Here is a 19,954-nt window from a genome sequence, read left to right on the forward strand (position 1 = left end):
TAGACCCCTCTGGATTTTATATGAATAACCCATTCCCAAGGACAGCAATTATCTGTGTCCTTTCGGCCCATCAGACGTGGGTAAGGAATTGTCCTGGGCAAACAGCACTCTGCAGGGAGCCAGTGTCTGGAACCCTGCTGGCTCCCGCGTGTGCAGTCCCCTGCACGTGATGTGCCAGACTCGAACTGACAGGGATTGTGCCTGCAGTGCTGTTCTTAGAGCACCCTCTGCTAGAGGAGCCATCCAGTGGCATTTACACTTGCCTTGGAATATATGCCCTGAATGTCCAGGCCAGAGGAGAGAAGCTGTGCTGGCTTCCGATACTGGAAAGGGGAGACCAAAAGGTGACAAGCTTAGGCAACAAATCAGCCTCAGGAGGAAGATAAGGCATGCAGGTCAAGATGAAGTTCCTTTTTGACTTGGCTGCCCCACAATAAAATCCATTCAGAGGCAGCAGTCCCAGTTCCAAGCTGTATTCTACCGCAGAGAACAAGGGTACGCACTTTTGCAGCCAGAATCATAGAATCATAGAATATAGAATCATAGAATATCAGGGTTGGAAGGGACCTCAGGAGGTCATCTAGTCCAACCCCCTGCTCAAAGCAGGACCAATCATCCCAGCCAGGGCTTTGTCAAGCCTGACCTTAAAAACCTCTAAGGAAGGAGATTCCACCACCTCCCTAGGTAACCCATTGAAGTGCTTCACCACCCTCCTAGTGAAAAAGTTTTTTCTAATATCCAACCTAAACCTCCCCCACTGCAACTTGAGATCATTACTCCTTGTTCTGTCATCAGGTATCACTGAGAACAGTCTAGATCCAACCTCTTTGGAACCCCCTTTCAGGTAGTTGAAAGCAGCTATCAAATCCCCCCTCATTCTTCTCTTTTGCAGACTAAACAATCCCAGTTCCCTCAGCCTCTCCTCATAAGTCATGTGTTCCAGCCCCCTAATCATTTTTGTTGCCCTCCGCTGGACTCTTTCCAATTTTTCCACATCCTTCTTGTAGTGTGGGGCCCAAAACTGGACACAGTACTCCAGATGAGGCCTCACCAATGTCGAATAGAGGGGAATGATCACGTCCCTCGATCTGCTGTCAATGCCCCTACTTATACAGCCCAAAATGCCATTAGCCTTCTTGGCAACAAGGGCACACTGTTGACTCATATCCAGCTTCTCGTCCACTGTAACCCCTAGGTCCTTTTCTGCAGAACTGCTGCCTAGCCATTCGGTCCCTAGTCTGTAACAGTGAATGGGATTCTTCCGTCCTAAGTGCAGAACTCTGCACTTGTCCTTGTTGAACCTCATCAGGTTTCTTTTGGCCCAATCCTCTAATTTGTCTAGGTCCCTCTGTATCCTATCCCTACCCTCCAGCGTATCTACCAATCCTCCCAGTTTAGTGTCATCTGCAAACTTGCTGAGAGTGCAATCCACGCCATCCTCCGGATCATTAATGAAGATATTGAACAAAACCGGCCCCAGGACCGACCCTTGGGGCACTCCACTTGAAACCGGCTGCCAACTAGACATGGAGCCGTTGATCACTACCCGTTGAGCCCAACGATCTAGCCAGCTTTCTGTCCACCTTATAGTCCATTCATCCAGCCCATACTTCTTTAACTTGCTGGCAAGAATACAGGAGCTCTGTGCTCCCAAGCCCAGCTGAGATGGGGAACCATGGCCTGGCTGACTGGTAGCTGTTCTTCACAGCTTCATTCAGAGGAGTCTCAGGGGAGGCACTAGAGTCAGTTTAGAACAGGGGATTTTGTCAGTGCTAATGGATGTCGAAGCCACCAGGCTCTGTAGAATGGCAAAAAAATGATGGATTACGATGCCCGCTGCTCTGTCTGAGTCCCCCGCTGATGAAAACAAACTTCTTGTAAACCCCGCCAGGACTCAGCTCGCTGTTTCTTGTCATTACCCATAAGAGCGAGCTCTTCATTACAAAAAAAAATTGGCATTAACTTCAATCACTCTTGAGTATACAGATATTCTTTAGGAGGATGATTTAGCACAGCACAGAGTGCGCCTGATAAACTGAAGATTTTGTGATCTGTGCATGCTGCTTTGAAAAGCCGCTGGGCTTTGCAGGACTATTATTTTTTTAAGCTAATTAGTCGGGAGCTAATTCTGTTCGTTAATTCTGAATGCTACATTTTTTCTACCCCTTCGCCCTGCCCCAATAAACTTTTCACCATGGATTGTTCTGCAGTGGATGCTGGCTTAGCGCCAGGGCCACCGCAACCCATTAGGCGACCTAGGCGGTCGCCTAGGGTGCTACATTTTGGGGGGCGGCGACCGCGGCGGTATTTCTGCGGCGGGACCTTCCGCCGCCTCTGTGGGGGGCGGCATTTTGGGGCAGGACCTTCCGTCGCCTAGGGCGGCAGAAAAGCTGGCGGCGCTCCTGCTTAGCGCTGCCCACACACTAATCAGTCAATGGAGTGACTTTGGGGGTTGCTTGTTTTTGTCTCTTTTCTTTGCATCACCCCTGCCTTCATCGTATATTCACTGTCATTCACCCAGTGAGTCCAGGCCAGTTTGTAGGGGGAAAACATTGAGATGTTCTACAGAGCGGTTCTCCAAAGGGCCAGCTGATGACACAGCTGCATCAGTGGTGATTAGAGCTGGGCGAATAATTGATTTTCTGGTTCTGTGGCACTTCCAAAAAAAATCGGGGGGAAAAATTGAAGATTGAATCTGAAACTTTTTGGAATTTTCAGTGAATTGAAAAAAGGCGGTGCCGGGTCTGCTCCCGAGTGGCAAACTGAAACCTGCATCTCCCAGCATCCAGGTGAGTGCCCTAATCGATGGACTATAAGCGCAGGGGAAGTGGGACGGAGCACAATAGCGCCCCCCTCCACTCCCTCTTCTGGCCGTTTTGTGAATGGCCAAAACTATTTGTGTCAAACTCACGCATGGTTTTGGGTCAACAGAAACTGCATTCCTCATCGAATAAATGATTTGTGTGAAAAATTTCACCCAGCTCTAGTGGTGATATATGTATAATGCTAGAACCCCTTGCCCCTCCCCAGCCCTGTTTGCAAAGATCACATTTCCCCCCGCCAATAAACATGCATTACTAACAAATGAATGACTAACACGGAGACAGGGTGGCTCAAGAGAATGTCTCAGAGCAGAAGATCAACTAGTCCTTGCAAAATGAATGGATCCTAGATATCAAGCTGTGAGGCCCCATCACTTGAGTAATTTGAAATTATACTGCACAAAGCCCTATATAATGTACTTCAGTGAACAATCTGACGTTTGTGGAGGGGCCAAGCTACATGAACAAATAGCTCTTTTCCATCTCTAATGTCCACTGGCCTGATTTTAGAAGACACTTCAGTCACTCAGTGCCGCTGACAATCCAGAAGACCCATTGAGTGAAATCTGGTGGGCCCAATTCTTGTTTACACTATGGCCTCTTTATGCCACTCTGGCATAAATGGCATTTGCTTTTTAAGGCCTCTTAAAAGAGAATGAGGCCTGGCATACTCAGAAGACATTTCTGGTGCTGTCACAGGTCTCCGTTCCCATCACCCCAATCCAGGGCTTGTCCAAAGAGGTCGCCCAGTGCTTTGAAGCAGTAACTCTGACCTGGCAGTGTTGTGTGGTGGGCTTGTGAAGTTTGCAGCCTACTCTGTGTCTTTGGTTTGCCAGCTCTTTGCCATGCTGGTGTTCCTCACCCCCCTCCATGTCGAACATGCCTCTCGCCGACTCATGATGAGTCCAGAAGGGGAAGCCTCTTCTCAGGCTGCTGGCAATTCTACTACCAAACGGGGCTGCAGAAGTGAATGCAAAATCTTTGGGGCCTTTCTACATGGAAGCTGGGGGCGAAAGGCTGATGTTATTGCCCAGACATGGAACTGACTTGGCCAACATCTGGGTTATGGAGTCTGAATAGTGCAGTAACGGTGGAAAACTTCCAGATGTGGGATCTCAAAACTGCTCAGCATTGGTCTAACTCTGCTCCCATCCAAGTCAGCGGGAACCTTACAGTGGTCTCCGATGGGAGAGTGTAATAAGGCTTTTGAAAATCCCAACCACACAGCTCCAGGAGGAGTCTTATCCACACCCCCAGAGTTCCCGCTCTGACACATTGTGTCGCTTTGCAGAAAGGACCCGATCCTGTACCCATCAATGGCAACGGCAAATAACCCAGGGGCTTCCATGGGAGCAGGATCCAACTTGAAGTCGCAGCTGAGAGGCTGACCAATGAGGGGTTGATTCATAAGAACGGCCATACTGGGTCAGACCAATGCTTCATCTAGACCAATATCCTGTCTTCTGACAGTGGCCAGTACCAGGTGCTTCAGAGGGAATGAACAGAACAGGGCAATTATCAAGTGATTCATCCCATCATCTAGTCCCAGTGTCTGGCAGGCAGAGATTTAGGGACATATGGAACATATAGTTGCATCCCTGATCATCTTGGCTAATAGCCATTGATGGACCTATCCTCCCTGAACTTGTCTAATTCTTTTTTGAACCCAGTTATACTTTTGACCTATACAACATCCCCTGCTAATGAGTTCCACAGGTTGACTGCATTGTGTGAAGAAGTACTTCCTTATGTTTGTGTTAAACCTGTGCCTATTAATTGCATTGGGTGACCCCTGGTTCTTGTATTATGTGAATGGGTAAATAACACTTCTCTATTCACTTTCTCCACACCAGTCATGATTTTATAGACCTCTAACATATCCTCCCTTAGTTGTCTCTTTTCTAAGCTGAACAGTCCTTTTACATCTCTCCTCATATGGAAGCTGTTCCATACTTCTAATAATTTTATTGCCCTTTTCTGTACCTTTTCCAATTCTAATATACCTTTTTTTGAGATTGAGGCAACCAGAACTGCATGCAGTAATTAAGATATGGGCCTACCATGGCTTTATATAGTGGCATTATGATATTTTCTGTCTTATTATCTATCCCTTTCCTAATGATTCCTAACATTCTGTTAGCTTCTTTGACTGCCGCTGCACATTGAGCAGATGTTTTCAGGGAACTATCCACAATGACTGCAACAGCTAATTTAGATCCTTCATTTTGTATGTATAGTTGGAATTACATTTTCCAATGTACATTACTCTGCTTTTATCAACACTGAATTTCATCTGCCATTTTCTTGCCAACCCCGTTTTGTGAGGTCCTTTGTAACACTTTGCAATCAGCTTTAGACTTAACTAGCTTGAGTAATTTTTTATTGTCTGCAAACTTTGCCACCTCACTGTTTACCCCTTTTCCCAGATCATTTATGACTATGCTGAACAGCACTGGTCCCAGTACAGATCCTTGGGGGACCCCCTATTTACCTCTTTCCACTGTGAAAACTGACCATTTATTCCTACCTTTGTTTCCTATCGTTTAACCAGTTGCTGATCCATGAGAGGTCCTCTTATCCCAGGACCACCTACTTTCCTTTGAGCCTTTGGTGAGGGATCTTGTCAAAGATTTTCTGAAAGTTCAAATAAACTATATCCACTAGATCACCTCTGTCCACGTTTGTTGACTCCCCTCAAAGAATTTTAATAGATTGGTGAGGCATGATTTCCCTTTACAAAAGCCTGTTGACACTTCCCCAATTTATCATGTTCATCTATGTGTCCGATAATCCTGTTCTGTACTATAGTTTCAACCAATATGCCTGGTACTGAAGTTAGGCTTACTGGCCTGTAATTGCCAGGATCCGCTCTGGAGCCTTTTTTAAAAATCAGCATTACATTAGCTATTCACCAGTCATCTGGTACAGAGGCTGATTTAAGCAATGGGTTACATACCACAGTTAGTAGTTCTTCAATTTCATGTTTGAGTTCCTTCAGAACTCTTGGGTGAATACCATCTGCTCCTGGTGACTTATTACTGTTTAATTTATCAATTTGTTCCAAAACCTCTTCTACTGACATCTCAATCTTGGACAGTTCCTCAGATTTGTCCCCTAAAAAGAATGGCTCAGGTGCGGGGATCTGCCTCATAACTTCTGCAGTGAAGACTGATGCAAAGAATTCATTTAGCTTCTCCGCAACAGCCTTCTCTTCCTTGCGTGCTCCTTTAGCACCTCGATCATCCAGTGGCCCCACTGACTGTTTGGCAGGCTTCCTGCTTCTCATATACTTAAAAATTCTTTTCAAAGATTCTTTTGCAGCTGTTCACCTTGCTTTGCCCTTGAGCTTCTTGTGCTATTTTTGACAGCTCACACCAGCTGCCGTGCTCTCCTCCTTCAGCGGAAGAAGGGGAAGGAAGGAAGGAATGGGCTTAACGAGCATGGAGCTACTGCCTTTAAAACAATGCCAGTAAAGTCACTGGAGACGCGAACTGGAACTGAAATGTCCATGGCACAGTGGGAGGAGCAAGCCGGCCTGCAGCACATCTGCATCCGCTCTAATATCGGCTATTCTGGGGGCTTTGTTCGGAAAGATTCCAACTGCGAATGAAATCTGAGTCTGAAACAACCAAAGGGGGACTTTCCTGTGTTCTCCTGGGCCAGACCCCTGGTGAGCTTCACCTCCCAGGGCCTCCCAAGAGGTCTGGCCAGAATCTTTCCCTAGCATGAGGTTAATTCAGAAACCATAAAAGGCCTCATTCGCCTCTCCTTTACACTAATTTTACACCGAAGTAACTCAACCAGCTTCAGTGGAGTTACTCCTGATTTACACAAGTATGATTTACACCTGGACCATAGTCTCGCTGCTCTACACACCTCAGTGCACTAACCCCCGCTGTCCTCTCCCACTGTCTGAAGGACATGATGCAGAGCTGGTGCTTGAAGGAGAAGTGGCTAGCTCCTGGGGGTGAACCCGGAGCAAGCCTGGGCCTCATATATAACCAGACTCACAAGAGTGACCCTTGGACAGAGGCTGGCTCCTCTGCCTAGTGCAGGCGGAGGACAGGGGAAAGTGAGAGAAGGGGAGCTGCTGGCATGGCAGGGAGCTGCTCACCAAGAACCACAGGGACTGATGATTAGTGCTAGGGTAATACAGGGGGCAGATCATCAGCTGGTATAACTGGCGTGGAGCAATGGGAGGTAAAGCTCACCAGGAGTCTGACCCAGGAGTGTACAGGAAAGTGCCCCTTTGGTTTATTCCATTGGAGCTATGACCATTTACACCAGTTGAGGATCTGCCTCTGGATGTCTCCAGCCTTGTCTACATTGGGGAGATCAACCACTGGTGCCCAGTCTAGGGTTGCCAACTCTCCAGGATTGTCCTGGAGTCTCTAGGAATTAACGATTAATCTTTAATTAAAAACTATGTCATGTGATGAAACCTCCAGGAATACATCCAACCACAATTGGCAACCCTAGACCAGTTATGGTGCAATTGTATCAGTGGAAAGCCCTAGTGTAAACTATTATAAGCCAGGATTTGCAATGCAGCTGCTCACCCCTGCTGGAAGCCAGGATGAACTGTACTAGTGCAAACCATGGCTTTGCTTGTCTGCACTAAGGGTTTACAGTGCTGAAATCAGGGTGAATTCCCAGGCAAGGCCTAAGTCAGCACACGTAGCATCATGCTTTGCAGAGTCTTTCATCCGACAATCTCACAAATCTGAGCCTCACGATGCCCATGTGAGGGAGGCAGAGAGTACTATAGCCATTTTACATATGGGGAAACAGAGGCACAAAGAGCTGGAAGCAAATGGAGCAAGATAACACAATACGTCTGTGATAGCTGAGAATAGAACCCTGGGTCCCTGACTCCTCATCCTCCAGACTACACCGCTTTCCAGGAGAGTGGCAGGGTACGACAGAGAGACCTGAATGTGAGGACAATGGGAAAACAAAGTGAAGCGTCTGGCTGCTACAGACATTTCTATGGGATCTCACACAGCAATCCCAACAGCCACAGCCTAATGGTTCAAACTAACCCTTGGACGCCTGGAGGTACAGCCTTCCCATGTTCGCAAACAACAGCCCATCAGACAATGCCAGCCTGCTCCCAGGGGGACTCCCGCTCTACTGGCTGGGACCATTTCTTTGGGCATCAACATGGTGCTTACCTCTGCAGCTCTTTCAAAGAAACCGTGACTTTCAGGCTGTGTCCCAGAACGAAGAGGGCAGCTAAGATATCTGCCCATTGGACCATCTCGCCCAGAGGTCCGCCCTTCAGCACCCTGGGGCTGAAAACATCCCCTGACTCCTCCGTCAGGAAGCCGATGTGAATCAAGATCTAGAGAGAGGAGAGAGGATGATGCGCTTGTGGCCCAGGCAACATGGAATATGGCTGTGTAGGCAGCACTCAGACATGAGGACGGTGTGCAACAGAAACTACGCAGGGAGCCAAACTCTAAGGTCCTCACTCGGGTTTTACTCAGTCTTCACCCAGGCAAAACTCTCAGGCTGATTCTTCCAAACTTGGGTGCCCAACTAAATCCATGTTTTGGCATCAAAGCAAGAAGCCTGCTCTTCAGAGATGGCCAGCTCCTGCTGCCCGCATGGACTTCAATGGGCATTGTGGGTGCTCAGCACCAGTTGGGATCAGGACCATTGACTGCAGTGGGAGTTTTGCCTGAGTGATGAATGAGAACGTGCTTCAGCATTTGGCCCATGGACTTTAGGATCGGTGAGTGACTTACACAAGGAACAAGAAGCCTTGGAATTGTCTGTCTCTACGCTCAGCCTAGCGCAGGTGGCTGGAATGCCGACCTAGTCTGCACTTCCCCATGAATGACACCTATCGCCGTCTCCCCAGCAATCTCCAAAGGCACAAGCAGTATGTGGCTACCGAATCCATACCAGCCACTCAGTCTGGCTTTCAGCTCAGCAGAAGCTGGGGGCTGAGGTGTTCTGAAGGTAGTTAGGAGGCTTGCACATGATCCACTAAGGCCAACCAAACTCATTTCCCCAACGGACACAGGCTAGACGTGAAGGGGATTTCTGTACACTAAAGTGCCCTTTCCCACTCACCCTGAACAGCCTCCAGTTTATTGCTCTACAGTTAGTGCAACTGGTTCTGGAGGCAAATGCAAAGGACTCGTCAGCCCACGACTAATTCTCCCTACGTTCATCTTTCACCTGTTTTTGATCCCTCCGTCTGCCCTTCAGTTTCTGCGCCAGGCTTTGGGTTGCCAGAAGCCACTGTGAGGCCAAGTGCCGGACTCTCTTCTTCATGAAGATCAAGGATTCCTTGCCACTCCCGATCAGCTCAAGGAGGTAAGAGAGGTTGCTCCGAAAAGCTGCCTAGGAAAAAAAAGAGAGTCTGCTTTTTAGGCTATGTCTACATGACGAGCCGGGGTGTGATTCCCCTGCTGGTGTATTCATTTAACCTCTCATCATGCTAGTGCTAGGAGAAGTAGCAGTGTAGCCGCCATAGTACGGATAGCAGCAGTGAAGGCACAGCTGAGCTGTGCTGAGTACAACCCCGTCTGAAACTGGCCTGGCTGGCTCCTTTCCTGGAGCAAGTGCAGTCGTCCTTTCGCTGATCTGTCCGAAACACATGGGCAAGGTGATCTGAATAGTAAGGGAAGGTCAGCCCTTAAGTGCTACACAGAAGGAACTGCACCCTTGATTGGCATCAGCTCCCCACTTTGGCTGTGTCAGAAGGGAGTCAGAGAGAAGAACAGACTTGCAGAACTGGAATGGGTCTTGGGCCCTGCAGGGAGCGAAGTGAGATTAGAGGAGCCCAGTAGGAGAGCAAGAGAAGAGTCTCAACTTCAGGACAGTCCTGCTTTAGGTGGGAGCCTAGGCCGCCCAGCCTACGGCTAAGTGGGACTTCTTTTTGGGCCATACAGTCTCCTCCAGAAGTGTCCATGGGACCCTGGAAGTAAACGGAAACTCCATTCCTGAAATTACAGAGCCATGTTGACAGCTGAGAGCTCCAATATCTTCAGGTGAAAGATTTGGTGAAGCATTTAAAATCTCCCATAGGGATTATGCCAGAGCAAAACCTCAGTGTTCCCCACCCCATTAACCGACTGGGGTCTCCTGATTATCTGCTGGCTCCCCCAAGGATAAATAAACTCTTTCCCTGGCACTGCAGGCTACAGAAACTTACATCCATGCATGGAAACATCTCTAAGTGGGCAGCAGTTGATCACTGGTGCCACTGATCAAGTGCACTCAGGAGAACTCAGGTCAGTGTAAGAGGGTTATGCTAGTCTCAGCTTTTACTGTAGTGGTGCTATTGCCCTACTATGATGCTGGAAGAATGGCTAGTGTTAAGGTTAGAGATAAATGCATGTGCTTGGGGTTTACAGTGCCACAGTTTCACCCAAACAAATGCTATCCGATCTCCAGTCTGACATGGACATAGACGCCATTCGTAATACAAGGCTCTTTGCACTGATAGACCCTCTAATACAGATTTTCTTTAGGCACCATTTGTAGCTCGTGACCTTTCTCTATCTCTTGCCTGGAGACGTTGAATCCAGCAGCCCACAGAAGAATACACCTAAAGGAGGGTGCTGGACTGGCACACAGACCCTCACTGCCCTTACCTGCACTCTGGGCGGTGGCTTTGAGGATGGCATGGCTGCCGTCTGATTTCTCCAAGGCAGCGGAGGACAAAACCACTCAACTTCGCTGAGGTAGATGAGGAACGAGCATTCTGTGCCGTCCACGCCAAAAAATGCATAGCAGGGGTCGGACGTCCACCTGGCCCTCATCCACTGCAAGACAGGCAAAGACACAGATTAGTGGGGCGAGCTCTGCAAACCCCACTGCTGGAGAACTATGCTTCGGGCATCTTGTGCAGAAATCTACGGATGCTCACTAGGTGGCCACTGTGAACCCTGTCACATGCAACCTTCCAGACCTTTCTACGTGGAACCTTGGGGGCAGGGGGAATAAAATGGAAGGAAACACACAAAGACTTATACTTCCCACATCAAACAGCACTACTGGTTCACTTCCAAACATGGGCACCACAGAAGGATACACATTTGACCTAGGATTATTAGCCTCCACAGTAAAACTAGGTTCACACAAACACAACTGCTTTGTAACTAGCTTTGCCATGAAAATATAAGCGGGGAAGTAGTGTTGGCATAGAGGCCTCAGGTTCTATTTCTGTTCCATCTGCTTTCTTCTATCTACATTACAAAAGATCCCATAGCACTTTTCCATGTGAGTAGGAGTTTGTCACACTATTCTTGGCCATATTTCCTGGGCCATAACTTGTGCAGCTGGCAGCCTGATTTATCCCTATAGTGTAAGTTTCCAGGAACATGTGGCTTGCTAAGGAATTATATATATTTATATATGGAGATATACTTATCTCATAGAGCTGGAAGGGACCTTGAAAGTCATTGAGTTCAACCCCCTGCCTTCAGTAGCAGAACCAAATACTGTCCCTGACAATTTTTTTTTGTGCCCCAGATCCCTAAATGGCCCCCTCAAGGATTAAACTCACAACCCTGGGTTTAGCAGGCTAATGCTCAAACCGCTGAGCTATCCCTCCCCCTAAATCATTCCTTAAAATGTAAATTTATTTAACTATCAGAGTGTAATACTTTGTCCTACCCGCAGGGGTAACGTATAGGACCACCCTTCTAGCACTAGGACTGGCTGGAAAACAAGAATTCTGTTTTGTGAAAAATATCAAGGTTTTGACATTTGTTATTGTTCCACATCAGAATGAAAAATTAGACCTTTCAAAATGTTTCATAAAAACCCACAAGAGACCTAGATCCGAATAGCCAATACCCCAGTGTTTAGGGCACTCAGTGGGAAGTGGGAAGCCCAAGTTTAAGTCCCTGGTCTGTCTTGTCTCTACTTTTAACCAGAAATTTCATCCTGGATCTGAGAAACCTTCCCAACAAAAGTTGCAATGAAAACAATACGCTTCCACGAAAGTTTCAGTTTTGACCCAAAAAAAGTTTTGTCAAAAAAATCCCATCCAGCTCTTATTAACGCGTCATCAGTGATGCATAGTATAAAAGGATTGAATGTTACCGTTGTGCATAAGTATAAAACATTGCCTTTCCAGTGGTATTACTGACATAATAGGCCAGAGCCTTAGCTGGTGCAAATCAGTGTAGATCCATGGAGAAAGCCACCTACTTGAAATCAATGAATCTATGCTGAGTTACGCCAGCTGAGGATCTGGGCTGTGGTCTTTACAGAGTGTTTGGTCAGGACCTCCTCAGCCATCACATTGGGAAAATAAAGATCGAACACAGAGAATTTGAACTGACACTGCCTTCTTGATTTGAGGTTACACTCAGGGTATGTCTACACTACGGGATTAATCCGAATTTATATAATTCGAATTTGGGAAACAGATTGTATAAATTCGATTGTATGCGGCCACACTAAGCACATTAATTCGGCGGTGTGCGTCCATGTACCGGGGCTAGCGTCGATTTCTGGAGCGTTGCACTGTGGGTAGCTATCCCATAGTTCCTGCAGTCTCCTCCGCCCATTGGAATTCTGGGTTGAGATCCCAATGCCTGATGGGGCCAAAAACATTGTCGCGGGTGGTTCTGGGTATATCCTCCCCCCTCTCCAGGAAGCAACGGCAGACAACCGTTTCGCACCTTTTTCCTGGGTGAACAGTGCAGACGCCATACCACGGCAAGCATGGAGCCAGCTCAGCTCAAGACAGCAGTCATGAACATTGTAAATACCTTGCGCCTTATCGTGCAGTTTATGCTGAACAAGAACCTGGAAAACCAGGCGGCGAGGAGCAGGCTACAGCAGCGCGGCGACGAGAGTGATGAGGATATAGACATGGAATTCTATCGAACCGCGGGACCCGGTGCTTTGGAGATCATGCTGTTAATGGGGCAGGTTATAGGCATGGAACGCCGATTCTGGGCCCGGGAAACAAGCACAGACTGGTGGGACCGCATAGTGTTGCAGGTGTGGGACGATTCCCAGTGGCTGCGGAACTTTCGCATGCGTAAGGGCACTTTCATGGAACTTTGTGACTTGCTTTCCCCTGCCCTGATGCGCCAGAATACCAAGATGAGAGCAGCCCTCACAGTTGAGAAGCGAGTGGCAATAGCCCTGTGGAAGCTTGCAACGCCAGACAGCTACCGGTCAGTCGGGAATCAATTTGGAGTGGGCAAATCTACTGTGGGGGCTGCTGTGATGCAAGTAGCCAAAGCAATCACTGAGGTGCTGCTACAAAAGCTAGTGACTCTGGGAGATGTGCAGGTCATAGTGGATGGCTTTGCTGCAATGGGATTCCCTAACTGTGGTGGGGCGATAGATGGAACCCACATCCCTATCTTGGCACCGGAGCACCAGGGTACCCAGTACATAAACCGCAAGGGGTACTTTTCAATGGTGCTGCAAGCACTTGTGGATCACAAGGGACGTTTCACCAACATCAACGCGGGCTGGCCGGGAAGGGTTCATGATGCTCGCGTCTTCAGGAACACTACTCTGTTTAAAGGGCTGCAGCAAGGGACTTACTTCCCGGACCAGAAAATGACCGTTGGGGATGTTGAAATGCCAATAGTTATTCTTGGAGACCCAGCCTACCCCTTAATGCCATGGCTCATGAAGCCATACACAGGCAGCCTGGACAGGAGTCAGGAGCTGTTTAACTACAGGCTGAGCAAGTGCAGAATGGTGGTAGAATGTGCATTTGGCCGTTTAAAAGGTCGCTGGCGATCGCTACTGACTCGCTCTGACCTCAGCCAAAGAAATCTCCCCATTGTTATTTCTGCTTGCTGTGTGCTCCACAATCTCTGTGAAAGTAAGGGGGAGACCTTTATGGCAGGGTGGGAGGCTGAGGCAAATCGCCTGGCTGCTGATTACGCGCAGCCAGACACCAGGGCGATTAGAAGAGCACACCAGGAAGCGCTGTGCATCAGAGAAGCTTTGAAAACCAGTTTCATGACTGGCCAGGCTACAGTGTGAAATTTCTGTTTGTTTCTCCCTTCATGAAAACCAGCCCCCTTTATTGACTCATTCATTCTCTGTAAGCAACCCACCCTCCCCGTTCCCCCAGCTTTCTTTCAAAGGAAATAAAGTCACTATCGTTTAAAAATCATGTATTCTTTATTAAGTGATTATAAACATAGGGAGAGAACCAAGTAGGTAATCTGGGTGAGGTTTGGGAGGAGGACAGGAGGGAAGTAAAAGGCCACTGAACAAATTCAATATAATGACAGCCTTTTGGTTGGGCTGTCCACTGGGGTGGAGTGGGAGGGTGCACGGAGCCTCCCCCCCCCGCGTTCTTACACGTTTGGGTGAGGGGGATATGGAACATGGTGAGGGGGGAGGGAGGTTATACAGCGGCTGCAGCGGCACTCTGTCATCCTGCTGCCGTTCCTGAAGCTCCACCAGACGCCGGAGCATGTCCGTTTGCTCACGCAGCAGCCCCAGCATTGCAGCCTGCCACCTCTCATCTCGAGCGTCCCTCAAGACCTCACATTCACTGGCATCTTTCCTAAATTTAGATACAGTGTCCTTCCACTCATTCAAATGAGCTCTTTCATTGCGGGTGGATTCCATTATTTCTGTGAACATGTCGTCTCGCGTCCTCTTTCTACGCCGCCTTATCTGAGATAGCCTTCGGGACGGAGGAGGGAGGCTTGAAAAATTTGCAGCTGCTGGAGGGAGGGTTGAAAAAAAGGAGAGAAGTTTTTAAAATGATACATTTTACAGAACAATGCTTATACTCTTTCATGGTGAAAAACACTATTCACATTACATAGCACATGTGATTTCAGTACAAGGTCGCATTTTCCATCTTAATATTGAGTGCCTGTGGCTTTGGTGTTAGAGATCACAGACGCAGGTCCGGGCAACAGAATTCAGCTTGCAGGCAGCCATGGTAAGCCATTGGCTTTCGGCTTCTGCGCCCTCCTTTCCCACATACCAAGCAAAGCCTGTTGACTGCTGCGGTTTTCCTGTTAACCTTCAGCAGCAGAAAACAAACTAACCCCCCCCCCCATCCAATTCTCTGGGATGATCGCTTTATCCCTCCCCCCACCGCGTGGCAGGTATCAGGGAAGATCCCTGCAGAAACCAAACTAACCCCCCCACCCCCCCCTCCCGCCATGAATTCCCTGGGATGATCAATGTACCCCTCCCCCGACCACGTGGCTGGTAACAGGGAAGATCCCTGCTAGCCAAACGCGAAAAGCTCAGGGCCAATTCGCCCCCCTGTGCTTGGCTAACTGCAGGGAAGGATTTCTTTTCAGCCACAGGCAAACAGCCCAGTAGGAACGGCCACCTCTGTCCCCTTAATTAAGTTCCCATATTTCAACCAGGTTACCATGAGCGAGATCACTCTCCTGAGGATTACACAGCAAGATAAAGAACGGATGTTGCTTGAATGCCAGCAAACACCGGGACCATACGCTGCCAGGCTTTGTCAGGCAATGATACCAGATTACTTGCTGCAAGCATGGCGTGGTCAAGTGTCCTACCATGGAGGACGGAATAAGGCTGCACTGCCCAGAAACCTTGTGGCAAGGCTTTTGGAGTACCTCCAGGAGAGCTTCATGGAGATGTCCCTGGAGGATTTCCGCTCCATCCCCAGACACGTTAACAGACTTTTCCAGTAGCTGTACTGGCCGCGAATGCATCCCAAGTCCTCAGGGCAAATTAATCATTAAAAAACGCTTGCTTTTAAACCATGTTTTATATTTTAAAAGGTAAACTCACCTGAGGTCCCTTCCATGGGGTCAGGGTCTTGGCTACTGGCTTGGGAGGCTTGGGAGGGTACTTCAGTCAGGCTGAGAAAAAGATCCTGGCTGTTGGGGAGAACGGAGTGCTGGGTGCTCTCTGCAAGCTTGTCCTGCTCCTCCTCCTCCTCTTCCCCATCCGCAGAATCCTCAGGTGTAGCTGATGAGACTATCCCCGACCCGGAATCCACGGTCACAGGTGGGGTAGTGGTGGCGGCCCCCCCTAGAATTGCATGCAGCTCGGCGTAGAAGCGGCATGTCCGCGGCTCTGACCCGGAGCGACCATTTGCCTCCTTTGTTTTTTGATAGGCTTGTCTGAGCTCCTTGACTTTCACGCGGCACTGATCTGAGTCCCTATTGTGGCCTCTCTCCATCATGCCCTTGGAGATTTTTTCAAAAGTTTTGGCATTTCGTCTTTTCGAACGAAGTTCTGCTAGCACTGAATCCTCTCCCCATATAGCGATCAGATCCAGTACCTCCCGTACGGTCCATGCTGGTGCTCTTTTTCGATTATCAGCCTGTATGGTTACCTGTGCTGATGAGCTGAGCTATTTGTGGTCACCTGTGCTCTCCACGCTGGGCAAACAGGAAATGAAATTCAAATTTTCCTGGGGCTTTTCCTGTCTACCTGGCCAGTGCATGCGAGTTCAGATTGCTGTCCAGAGCGGTCACAATGGTACACTCTGGGACAGCTCCCGGAGGCCAATACCATCGAATTGCGGCCACACTAACCCTAATTCAAAATGACAAAATCGATTTTGGCGCTACTCCGCTCGTCGGGGTGGAGTACAGAAATCGATTTTAAGAGCCCTTTATTTCGAAATAAATGGCTCCGTTGTGTGGACGGGTGCAGGGTTAATTCGATTTAACGCTGCTAAATCCGAATTAAAGTCATAGTGTAGACCAGGCCTCAGCTTTGGCCGGAATACCTGAGGTCTCCAGTGATGCAACCACCAATGCCTGGAACAAGGGGCGAGGAAATTCAAAATAATGATATACCATGGTGTCTCCTTCTTCCTGACCAACTTCCTGAACTGACCTCCAGGTTTCATAAACTCTGGGAGAATGGGGAGCTGAGAAGACAGAGATCTACTAGACTTCCCAGAGAGTGATTTTGCATGCAAGAGAATACATGCAGGACCTCAGCGCATATCTCTCATCCTCTAGAATTTGCTTGTGCCAGCCTCTTTCTAAATTTAGCTACAAAAACGAATCCACTCAGGAGACAGGTCTCCGTGCCCAACATTTAAAACTCACCAATCATCCAGACAGGAGATCGCATTACTGCTTTTGGCAATTAAATTACACTCAAAATTTAACCAAGGCATGGAAGAAGATGGAAGAAAACGATGGTTAGCACAGGGAGAAGGGATACTGTAACTGTGCTATCCTATTAATAAGCTCTTTAATATTTTTTCACGTGGACTCAGCAAGGCATAATTTTAAGTGAAGTCTGAAGTAGGAGGCTGGGCGAGCTTTTAATTAGTTCGTGTAAAGTTACTGTCTGCCAAAGCAGCATCCTGCCCCAGGCCAAATGCCAAAGCTACGCTCAGGTGCAGAGAGCAAGTGGTGTTAAGAGTTGAGACCAGTGTCACATTGCCTTAATGAGATACAATGTCCTTTGTGATGCCTAAATTATTTCCCAGACCCTCGATAATGCTCCAGATTTTAAAAAAATAAATACATGTGACGGTTCTTTCCCTTACATGGCTTCATGCTTAAATAATTCACCAAGAAATAAAGGCAGGGCCATATTAATCATGGAAACTCAGTGGACTGTAGACAAAGGATGCCCATCTCTTTGTCCACCCTCAATGAGTTGCTTTGTTCTGCGCTCTCCCTCCACAGCACACGCACCACGTGCTCTGCTGCCTGATCCTCTAGTGCACTCTGAATGGGAGCATTATGTTCTCTCCTGTGTGAAGGGTAACTGAACCAGACATAAGTTTACACAACGAGAGAGAGAGAAAGAATTTTACTTGGTTTTAAAGGGATCAGCAGCCATTTCCTAAACCATCCACCCTTTGGATTGCTGCTTCTCCAGTTTTACCCTGGCAATTGCTTTGCACAGTTGCCGACATTCACCTGGTAAATAAGCACCCCGACTTTCATAATAAGCCAAAAATCAAGCTAATCCCATTTCAAAACAAGGCCAAAACAAGCCAATCCCTAAGAACCCCAACTCTCCGTGTGACTAGATTCTCCTGGCGTGCAGTCTGCGACTGTGGTGGGCCCGCTGTGCACCCCTGACTCCCCCCCTTGCCTCTGCTTGCCCCCACTTGCCCCTGCTTGCCGGGAGCCAATCAAAAAAAAGAAGCAACAAGCTACAAGCCAAAAACTAGCCAACAAGCAACTCACAAGTGAATTAAGCCAAAAACAAGCCCAATTTCTGCATTTTTTTTCATGGGTTTAGCATGTCTGTTGCTTTGTTGCCAATGGCAATGGCTTCCGTCCAACCATTTTTTTGCCCCAACCATTAAGATCTATTTTTAGAGGAGGACAGTGGGGGGAAAATTAACTCACCAGTCCCTGAAGTACAGTAGAAGACTCTGCTCTCCATAGCATTATGAAAATCTCTACTTAGAAGGGAAAGAGGTACCATGCCCATTGGTAGCTGGTGATCTGATCCCAGGAAGAGGGGGTCACAATTTTATTCATAAAAATGGGGATTAACCCAGTCTGCACCTAATGGGAAAGAAGATCTCTATCCCTTCCTGGCTGGTGTTGGGTAAGAGGGTTGTTAGGAAGGAAATGGCACCTCTCGCAGTCCTTGGCTTTCTTCTGACCATAGGAAACCACCTCAAAATCAGTTTCGGTGTGTCTGACTCACCTCCACTTTTCCAGAGCAGTCAGGGTATTTGGGGTCCCTGGGCACCTCACACTGGTCCCGTCTGCCTTCTATCACTGTGGAAAGAGAATTCAGATACAGGGAGAAGTAGAAAACTTTTAGAATAGTGGAAATTCTAGAACTTGGGGGGCAGGACACTGATCTGTGGTCAAGGTTTGCCATTCAGTTTTCACCACCCAAAAATCAATCCTTCTGACTTGATGCAATTGAGCAGCTGTTAGTGGTGCATGTGACAAAGGAACAAGCCTCCTCTAAAACACCCTGCCAGCTTGAATGAGCCTGAGTGAAACCTGTGGAGTAGGGAAATATTCACATGCTGTTATACCCGCTTATAGAATCACTGGAATTTATTGGAACACTGCAAGTACCAGCTCCAGCACAGAGACAGAACTGAACATCCTGCTAAAACCCCCAGATCAGATACAACAACATAAAAACATAGAAGACAAAAACTTAACATTGAGATAAGGATACAGCACCACCTATTGGTGGAGGTGCCTTACAATACCCATTTTCCAGAGAGAGAAACTGAGGCACAGAGTGGTAAAGTGACTTGCTCAAGGCCACACAGGAAGTGTAGTAGGAGCCAGGAGTCCTGACTTTCAGTCCCTGCTCTAAATGCTAGATCACATTTCCCTTATATTGGCTTTTTTTTTTTTTTGGGTTGATGCTTCTGTTGGCTTGTATTTCTCCTGTTCTTTCAGCCCAAATTCCGGGGCATTTTCTAGAGGGGGGAGCAACTCCAGTTCCAGATCCAACCTCTGATCACTCCCTGTACATTCTTTTAATAATCTGTAAATAGGCTTCTGTATCTAAGGCCGTACTTGACAGCCTTCCAGGCACAAACTGTAAAATTGCAACAAACAGTCCCACTGAGCAGTCAAATATAGAGCTCGCCCCTGGGGCTAGTGCTGCCAACACGTTCAGGTCAATCTGTGCTCTCAGAATAGCTTACACACACACACACACAGAGTAGGAGTTCTGAAACAGGCACTGACAAACAACGCAGAGTGGGCGTAAAGCACCAGACCTCCAGTGGGACACATGCACTCTAGCAACCTGCCTAGAGAGAGGCCACCCAACTAACTAATGGTGTTATTAGTCCAGGATCTATTTTAACTACAGGTGGGCCCAAAGAAGCTATGTGCACTCTCTTTAGGCTTTGGGCTCAGGGTTTGGGTTCAAGGCACAATTGGGGCTGACATCCGGGTTTGTAGCCTATGCTGCCAAAATCTTCCAAGCTGTTCTTGCAAGATTTAAGCCCCAAATGGTAGAACTCCTGCAAGAATTGATCTTGGGGAATTTCTGACATCTTGAATTACAGAAGTCTTGTGAGACAAACTGTTCTCATATTTCAGTACTATCTGAAGCAGAAATTCAGCCCCTTCTGGTTTTGGATACAACACTCTATCTATCAAGGGTTTTATACTGACACCCCTCACTGCAGGTCACTGAGGACCTATGCACCGCTACAGGCTGGGGACCGACTGGCTAAGCAGCAGTTCTGCAGAAAAGGACCTGGGGAT

General features: G+C 48.0%; 1 protein-coding gene across 2 annotated transcripts in view; it reads right to left on the bottom strand.

The window, feature by feature from the left end:
• Window positions 1–19,954, bottom strand: part of MGAT5B (alpha-1,6-mannosylglycoprotein 6-beta-N-acetylglucosaminyltransferase B) — a 172,017-nt gene that overhangs the window by 60,097 nt on the left and 91,966 nt on the right. For both annotated transcript variants that reach the window (XM_065415867.1, XM_065415866.1), the window contains exons 5-8: window positions 18,411–18,484; window positions 10,433–10,603; window positions 9,012–9,176; window positions 7,997–8,166 (exon numbers count right to left, since the gene is read on the bottom strand). In XM_065415867.1, coding sequence (XP_065271939.1) covers window positions 7,997–8,166; window positions 9,012–9,176; window positions 10,433–10,603; window positions 18,411–18,484 — 580 coding nt within the window. The remainder of the gene's footprint in view (window positions 1–7,996; window positions 8,167–9,011; window positions 9,177–10,432; window positions 10,604–18,410; window positions 18,485–19,954) is intronic.

Source organism: Emys orbicularis, chromosome 13, assembly GCF_028017835.1.
Source record: "Emys orbicularis isolate rEmyOrb1 chromosome 13, rEmyOrb1.hap1, whole genome shotgun sequence".
Lineage (NCBI taxonomy): Eukaryota > Metazoa > Chordata > Testudines > Emydidae > Emys > Emys orbicularis.